This window comes from Tupaia chinensis, unplaced genomic scaffold (assembly GCF_000334495.1).
Source record: "Tupaia chinensis unplaced genomic scaffold, TupChi_1.0 Scaffold000275_1, whole genome shotgun sequence".
NCBI classification, from domain to species: Eukaryota; Metazoa; Chordata; class Mammalia; order Scandentia; family Tupaiidae; genus Tupaia; species Tupaia belangeri.
Window position 1 is genome coordinate 6,812,838 of NW_006159757.1, and position 8,668 is coordinate 6,821,505.

At 41.0% G+C, this 8,668-nt stretch overlaps 1 protein-coding gene across 6 annotated transcripts in view; it reads left to right on the top strand.

The window, feature by feature from the left end:
- Window positions 1-8,668, top strand: part of SFMBT2 (Scm like with four mbt domains 2) — a 264,272-nt gene that overhangs the window by 23,824 nt on the left and 231,780 nt on the right. For all 6 annotated transcript variants that reach the window (XM_006150049.3, XM_027772467.1, XM_027772468.1 and 3 more), the window contains exon 2: window positions 1,665-1,816. In XM_006150049.3, the coding sequence (XP_006150111.1) occupies window positions 1,717-1,816 (100 nt within the window). In that variant the 5' untranslated portion in view covers window positions 1,665-1,716. The remainder of the gene's footprint in view (window positions 1-1,664; window positions 1,817-8,668) is intronic.

Below are 8,668 nucleotides of genomic sequence, written 5' to 3' on the forward strand. Positions count from 1 at the left end.
GGGGAGAGGGGGGGGGGGGGGGAGAGAGAGAGAGAGAGAGAGAGAGAGAGAGAGAGACAGAGACTCTCCTTAGAATTTTGTCATGCTGTGTTCTCTTCCTTCCGCCCATCAGATCTTTGGCATTCATGGATGTGCCCAGTGTGTTCAGGCAGACTGGGCCAGGTATTTGAATTTCAGACACCATGTGGGATCTATGTGGGACTTCTGTTGAGCAATGTGTTACTGTGCACAGAGCTGGCCCTGACCCTTTGCCTATTTAATTTTGATCTCCATTTGAAGTCTAAGAGGACGTTGAATGATTGGAAGATTTGGCCGCATCTAACCTCAGATCCAGGAAGTACTGATTGTACCTGGCACCTCTTGAGTTCTCACATACATGAGAATCCTGTGAGAATCAGATAGAATTACCACTTTTTCTATCAGTTACATCAGAATGAAAATTAGGGAAAGTAGTGCTATTAAAGGGAAATTCTTGTCCCTATCTCTAATTCATAAAAAGTACATATTATGAGAGGATTTCAAAAAGATCATGGAAAATGGAATCAAAGAGGGAATTTATTTTGGATGCAAAAAGTTTTTGAAATCTATGCATGGTTTTATCCTAATACTCATTTTCCATGACCTCTTTGAAGACCTCTCATCTTTGTGAATATTGGTAGTTCAATTGGTTTTGGTAAGAGATCATTTGTGAATATAAGGTCTTTTTACTGAGTCCAGACACTGTGTTGCAATGCCTAGGTATGGGTGGAGATTGAGGTGGGTTTGCTCTTTCACAACTTTGAGAGACAAGAGGGGAGGGACTCCGTATTACCATGGTGGATTGGGAATTGAAAGGTTGGTTCTGTTTGTTGGTGAATAATGTGTCCATCTCAGTTGTTATAATGATCTATAGAAAAATAGATGGTTTTGGGCCAGCTGGTGATGTGGTGATTAAAGCAGTTGGATCCACTTGGCTGACTGTGCAAGTCGAGTCTGGTGATTTGAAAGAACACATTGGATGGGGTCAGCAGGTGGTGTAGTGGTTGAGGCACTGGACTCTCATATGATTATGGTTCGAGTTCTGATCACCAGGTACATGCTTCTGCATGCCCAAAATCCCAAGAGAAGAATGAAGGTGAAGGAATTGTGCCATGGACATCCCCCCTAGAAAGTGATTGCTCACTTTGCCTGTGTCTCTGGTGAGCACACATGCCCTATAGTAAAAATCTCTCTTAAAAAAAAATAAAGAAAGAACATGTTGGGCATGTGTGTATGTGTCTGAAATCTAAAAGTAATGGAGGAGAAGGGATTGTGGTGTGACCATTCCACAAGGGGGATGGGCAGAGGGTACTTTCTTCCTTTTCCCCCTTCTCTTACTCTGTCTCTCTCTAGTAAGTACATGTGCCCTTTGGAAAGTTAAAAAGAAAAAAGAAAGGAAGGAAGGAAGAAAGAAAAGAAATAGATGGTTTTGCTATGCTATAACCTTTGTTGTTGACCTTGTGTGGAGATAAACTGATCAGTCTTTATTCCTGGTATTTTCTCTTGCCAGCATTACCCTGTATCCTAAACATTACAATGACCTGGTAACAACACTAAAAAGAAGGCATTATTTTTGGAGAGTTAAATGAAAGACAAGTTAATGTAATTAGTATGGTTAAAGTGTTCTGATTTTTTTTTTCTCTTAGGTAATTCTTCCTGCAGGATGAATTAAGAGAAGAGGACACTTATTCATCAGTAATGGAGAGCAATTTGTCAGTTTCCAATATGCAAGAACCTTTGTCTTCACCCTTGGAAAAGCATCTTAGCTCAGCTAATGGAAATGGAGATCTTGATTCAGGTAGGATTTTTGTTTTCTAACTCCATTTGGCTTTTTAATTTATTGGCCAGTGTCTTCCTGAAGATGTTTAGGAAACTATGCGGCAGCTTTTCTAGATCTCACCTGCTGCCTGTTCCTGGGATCTGCTGTCTTATTAATGAGGATGAAGAAGCTTTAAAGTTAGGTAAAGCTTGGTTCACAATTAATATTACTATACTAGAACGAGGAAACTAGATTGTAGTGCAGTGACACATCACTTCAAAGTTCAGTGGCTCAAGCCAGTCACTGTTTATAATCATGACGATTTCTGACAGACCTCTGTGATGCCCTGTCCCATGAGTCATTATGTGCCGTCCCACAGTTGCTGTCATCTCATCCTGGCGCTCAGGGCTTGTCACTGTAGAGAAAAGCAGAGCTGGAGGGTCTTAAACCAGCATTTAAATACTCTAGAGCTCAAGTGCCATTTTTACAACCAGGCTTTAGTTACATGCTTCTCCCATTGCAAGGGAGGTTGGAAAAGAGCATCCTCTCCCAAGTCCTGGAGTGGAATGGATGAACAGGGTCTGTCTAAACATTAGGTAACCCCAGCACAAGATGCTATCCAAGATGGAGAGCACACCTTACAGAGAAGTATGTGATGTGAAAGTAATTTAGTGAATTTGTTGTGAAGTATTTTTCTCCTTAAGAGATCAGAATGACAACAGCAAAAAAAAAAAAAGAAAAAAAACAAAAACAAAAAACAACCAACCACAGCCTTTGATTGGATTTTAGTATGTAAAGAATTGCTAAATGCATCTTTTTAGAAATTCTTACACAATAATTTATTTAAAATACTTTTTCTTAAAAAAAGAATCATACCATAGATTTGTAACAGCAAATTAAGTAAGGGCAGTTGAGCTCCCTGAATCATGAACATTCACTGCGGTGAATTTATGTAAAAATGTTATCCATGAATTCAGTAAGAGACTTGACCATTGCCTGAAAAGGTACAAAATTTGTTCACTTTTTTTTAAAGAGATTTTTGCCTTCTCTAGAGAGAGATAGACACAGACAGTAAGAGGAAAAGTGAGAAATCACCCCCCAGCGAGGATGGCCACGCCAGAATCCCTTCTCCTCCATTCTCCTCACAGGATATTGAACATGCATACACACGTACCTGGCATGACATTCAAGCTACTAGACCTGGGACTCAAACTGCGGTCAGTCATATGGGAGTCCAACGATGTAACCATTATGCTATCTGCTGGTCCCTGTCTTCACGTTTTGATGAGTCCGGACAGAATTGTACATTGCTTACTATCATGAAAGTTCCATGTGGCAGTCCACCACAACTGCAGATTCAGATGAGATTTACACATCAGATATAAAAGAGAAGGCAAATTCAATGTTTTTCAGCTGGATCTATAATAAATTGACTTGCAAATGAGGGACAATAGGTATTGGAGCATGAACTCAAACTATGACAGGTACTCGAAATTTAAGTCTATGGGGCCAGATGGTAACATAATGGTAAAATGTGATGCTCTGCAAGGTGATCACACAAGGAACGGTCCCCTGTTAAAGTCTGGAGACTTCCCTGAGTATGCCATGCCCATATGTCCATGATCCCGGCTGGCCGAAGGCTGGGAGTGGATTGTGGCATTAGGACATTGTTGAGGGTGCTTTCTGTCTGTTTCTTCTCTCTCATGGAAGAAATAAGTACATAAATAAATGTAAAAAAAGCTAAGTGCTTTACTTGTATTAACTCACCTAATCATTCAACAACCCAGAGAAAACAGCTACTTCTATTGTACCCATTTTATAGAAGAGGAAACGGGATGAAAGTCCTTGGTGAATGTATCGGAAGAAGGATTCTCTCTGCTATCTGAGGTTCTGGAGTTGGTGCTCTGCAACAGGGTTGATACCTGCCCCTTCAGCATGGGAAACAGGCATCAGGAGATCTATTCCCCCAATATACACATGCACATACAAGGCACAACTCAGATTCTTATTCTTTGCTCCTGTCCTCTCTCCTCACTATGCTGTGGATACATGACTTCATCTCTCTAATGAGTGATTCCGTAGATCTTCTCTGAGAAAATGACAGGGTTAAAGAGTATGGAAGAAAATGAAATGAAAAAAATAATAATAAAAGGAAAAAAAATAATATTCAACAAATAAGATTAAATATATAATTCTTTGAAAAAAATTCAAAGATGAAATTTAACTTGCTACTAAATGTCATTATCATTAACCTTACAAATAATTTATAAAATATATTGTATATTATATATTCTTTACTTGACTGTACACACAAGCCATACTAAAATGTCTTTAAATTGCTAAGATCAGTGTTTCAGATACTGGGAATTCTAACTAGATTGGCATAATTAAGACCAAAAAATAAAAATTGACATCACTAACTTGGAAAAAAAAAAAAAGAGTGGAAACTTTGTCCTGGTTGCTCCAGGCTGTTTTTCTTATGTTGTTTGCTTCTCCTAGCTCCTGTGATTCCTTGCAATGATGAGCCTCCTCTAAAAAACCTTCAGCTAAAACCATGGACCAATGATTGTAATTACTAATTGTTTGCCTTTTTTTAAGGCAAGTTGGGATCAATAACTGATACCCAAGTCCTATAAATGAACTATGCACAATTTAATATTCCTCCTTGTCCTGGGAACCATTCCATGTGCCCAAAGGAGGAAGTGCGTCCACAAAGCGCCCACAGGGATTCTGAGCATCCTCAGCTGCAGTGATAAAAGCCAGCGGAACGGCATGCTGACATAGGTGTGCTCACATACGGCCGTAGATTCTTTGATGGTATATTTGTGGGCATGCTAAATGTAATTTCCTGATGAAGTCGGAAGATATAGGTGTTGCATGTTTGGACAGGGCAAGCCTCTGAGTAGAGAGAATTAGGCTAAAATGTGGGCTTGACTATTTTTTTATTTTTCCCATTAGGAGATTACATGGAGTACCACAGGCTCATGGGGAGGAAAGGAGTTCTTATTCTTAGAAAAATTCAGATCTTACTCTTCATGCTGGGAACTAGTTCTGTGTGACTCAATTGTATTTCCTTTTAGTCTTTTAAAATTTTTTAGAAACTTCATGAGGGACCAGCAGTTGCATAATGGCTATGTTGCTGGACTCCCACGTAGTCGACAGCAGTTTGAGTCCGGAACTGGTGGCTTAAACTCAAGCTGGGCGTGTGTGCGTGCGTGCCCAAGATCTCAAGGAGACTGGAGGAGAAAGGATTGCTGCATGACCATCCCCCCGGGGGATGATTTTTCACTTTCTGTCTCTCTGGCGGGTGTATGCGCCCTATAGCAAAAACCTCTTCAAAAATAAAAGAAACTTTATGATAGAGCATATGTGTATACATAAGGAGTAAGGGGAGGGAAACATTCTCTATAGGGCTTAATCAGCTGTGATCCTCTTCTCCCAGCCCTCCTGCCTGCCAGGATCCTGGGCATGTGTGCATATACCTGGTGTGTTTTCAGACTGACTGGTCCAGAGACTCAAGCTACAGTCTGCATGTGGCTTCCAGCTCTGCAGTCTGGTATAATACTGGCTGTGCCACAGTCTGGGCCTTTTTATTTTTTATTTATTTTATTTTGTTTTATTTTGTTTCTTCAGTAAAAAAGAGAGAGAGAAAGAGAGAACCACTATAGGGTCCTCACAAACTCAGGTCCACCCCCAGACTTAGCTGGCCTGTACAGGGGTTCATATCCCAGGACCTTCTTGTGTGGGTCCAGCAGTACAGAGCATTGTGTTACCACTACATCATTGCAGCTGGCCCAGGTATTCCTTTTATTCCTAATTTTCTTTTGAGTAATGCCTACTCTTCCAGGGTACATGGTTTTTAGGTGTTTTTTCCCCCCCTAGATAAGCTCTGGATGTGAGTTCATCAGAATGGCCACATCTTCGTATTACAATGACTGTCCTTGTCTGTGGTGTGGTCCTGCCACTGCAGTCTCAGATCTAGGGGTGGCCTCGAGCCATAGTGTCTTTCTGAGTTGCTTCTGTTGAATACAGTCACAATCGAACTATTTCCTAAGCCTTACGATGGTAAGAAATGATGCCTAGTATTGAAAAAGAGAAAAATTTAATGTCTTCTTCCTTTCTCTTTCCACATTAAAAAACATACCTAGGACATAAGAGACTCAGTGAGATTTTGTTCCTTCTGAATCTGCCAGTTCTCAGTTGCTTTATTGGGTCGCGGTTATGGGAGCTCATATTCAGCCTTACAGGTTGTAAAATGGTACAAACTCAAGATTTTATTACTTAAAAAAAAAAAGGTGTATGGGCCATTTGTTTATTCCATTTTTCACTCTAAAGCCACTTGTACTCTGTTAGTAAGGTATTCTCTTTTATGTTTATTATGAATTATTCTGGTCCAACAAATAGCTTTCTGTTTTCTAAAACTGCATTGCTGCTAATGAACATGTCTGCTTTCTTTTAGAGTGTGGAGTTTTCTTAATAGCTTTTCATAGTCAGTTTTCATGACCTCATGGGGAAATGCCTCCTATGGTGGAGGGAGATTGTCAGAGTTTCCTTGATAAAATGTTTATGGGTTTAAGAGGTTTATGAATCAGTTGTAAATATTTGCTCTGGGTTTATGAGACCTCTCCTCATAAACATTGTATGTGTTTATCTATTGCTCATTGAAAAGTCTTTAGACAACCAGCTGCCTGGGCACAGAAGCCAGAGAAGGGTTCTATGTGACAGCTTTTAAAAGGCCATATTGCAAGTCAGCCTACATTTTGACTGCGACTTAGTGTTAAAATAGTACCATTAATGTCACCAAGGCTGGACATAAAGGTTTTCACTTTTGAAACCGTTTCTAGGTCCGACTTTTGGGGTGCTTTTTGGAGTGGTTTTTTTTTTTTTTTTTTTTTTTTTTTTTGAGAAGAGCAGAAAATGGCAGAGATTCCTGTTCTGATGACTCCTATGGGGTAACACCATGTACTCCAACCTCACCTCACTGAATGAGTGTTAACCAAAGCATGGAGAGCCTGTTCAATTGGGAGAAAAATTTGGCATAAAGTTTTTTTTGTTTGTTTTTGAAAATACTAATTGCTTAGCTTGGGATAGTACAAAGAATAAAGAACTGTGACAAATGGTCTCAAGCTGAAGTTGAAAATGTAGCCTCTGGGCACCTCAATTTGAAGTGATAGAGTTGTTGGGTCCTGGTGGGTGGTGGTGATGCAATTGGTCAAGACCTCTCATTGCGGTTGTGGGTGACTGCATGCATTTCTGATGGTCCAGCCTCAGTTTGAGCATTTCTGATGCAGAAGAACTAATCACCCTCTAGGGAGCCTGCTCTAGTTTTCAACAGCTGCCGTTCTCAGATGCCTTCCCAGGAGCCCTTGCTGGATCCCCTGCTTACTTTGGTCTAAGACTGAATTTCATGCTGTCTTCTCCCTGTGTTATCTTTTTCTTCCCCATAAACAGGTTCTAGGTGCTCATTCCGTGGTGTTTTTCTCTCTGTGGGTGACTGCTGCCTTCCACTTTACCCTGTCCTGCACCTTCCCCTTGCCTGATTTTAGCTATGGTTTGCTTAATACTCACCAGCTTAGAAAGATGGATAAGCTTGAAGCTTCCTTGGATTCTCCAGGTGGAGAAATGGGTAGTGGTGGTGGAGATAGAGATTTCTGATGCATGATACAGGCAGAAGGAGGAGGTGGTCAGCCAGCCTATGATGGACCTCCATCTATATGGCAGTAAGGACTGTGATTCTGGGTGACATTCTTTAGCTTTTGAGTTCCTGTGCGCTTTTCTGTGAATATCCATCTCAGCAAGGTTCTTAGAAGGGTTACGAGGTGAAGCCTATAAAGCACTTAGCAGAGAGCTGACACTCAAATACAGCATAGCTCCTAGGATGTCCTCATGAGGGAGTGTGTCACTTTTTTGGAATAAACAGGGGCTGTCTGAGGGCATAATTTCAGCCTGAGACCAGACAGCTGGTGTGGAAATAACTTCTGGACTTTTTCTGTCCTTAGACACCACCACATCAGGGCACTTTGGTGAATAAACAATGCTGGCCAGTAAATCAAAAGGTAAAGTGGGTAATAGTTGCCCAGTGCTGTGTAAGGCGCGTATCGTGGGCAGAGCTGTCGGGGGCTCCCTGCACTGTTGCCTGAACATAACCACCTCTATCTGGGTTTGCTTCACTGTGTCTTAGAAGCTCTAAGACCCCTGAGATCATCCACTATTAGCTAGAGGCTGGATGACCTCTTCACTTTTCTTTAACAGGGGGTGGGAGAACACTTTTCTGCTTGAAGAGCATAAATCCCTGGGTGGAACAGAATGTGGGAAGAGAGATAAAGGAGATAAAGAGTTTTCTCTTCAGAAGGCATTTTCTTTTTTATTGGACTTTGATGGTTAATCCACTTTATTGGAGTGCATTTGAGAAGACAGTTCTAAGTAGGTTTGACTTAGAAGGCAAAAATTAAGGTCACTGCCATTCGACGTAGCAGCTTCTGACTATGAAAAATGAGCTTCTGCTATCAATTTCTGAAACTATATGGAGTAGTATTAGGATACTTTTCTTACTTACAGCTTCAAAATCTCTATAGGAAAAAAAAAAAGAGTAATGATAGCCTCCAGTACAACACGGCTTGCTTTCTTGTACTAGCCCATTGTTCCTAAGTCCCCTGCCTCATGTGGGAGGATATACCATTTCTACACTCATCGCTTGTTTGCACGCAGCTATATTTACTCTTTGTCAGTGAAACAGACTTTTACTTGGAGAAGATACATGGGATGACCATCACCATTCGTTGAGTGTTAGTGTGTGTGTGTTTCTTGGAGAGGTTTTTTGCTATAGGGCACGTGCACTCACCAGAAAGGCAGAGAGCGACAGAGACAGAAAGTGAGAAATCACCCCCCGGG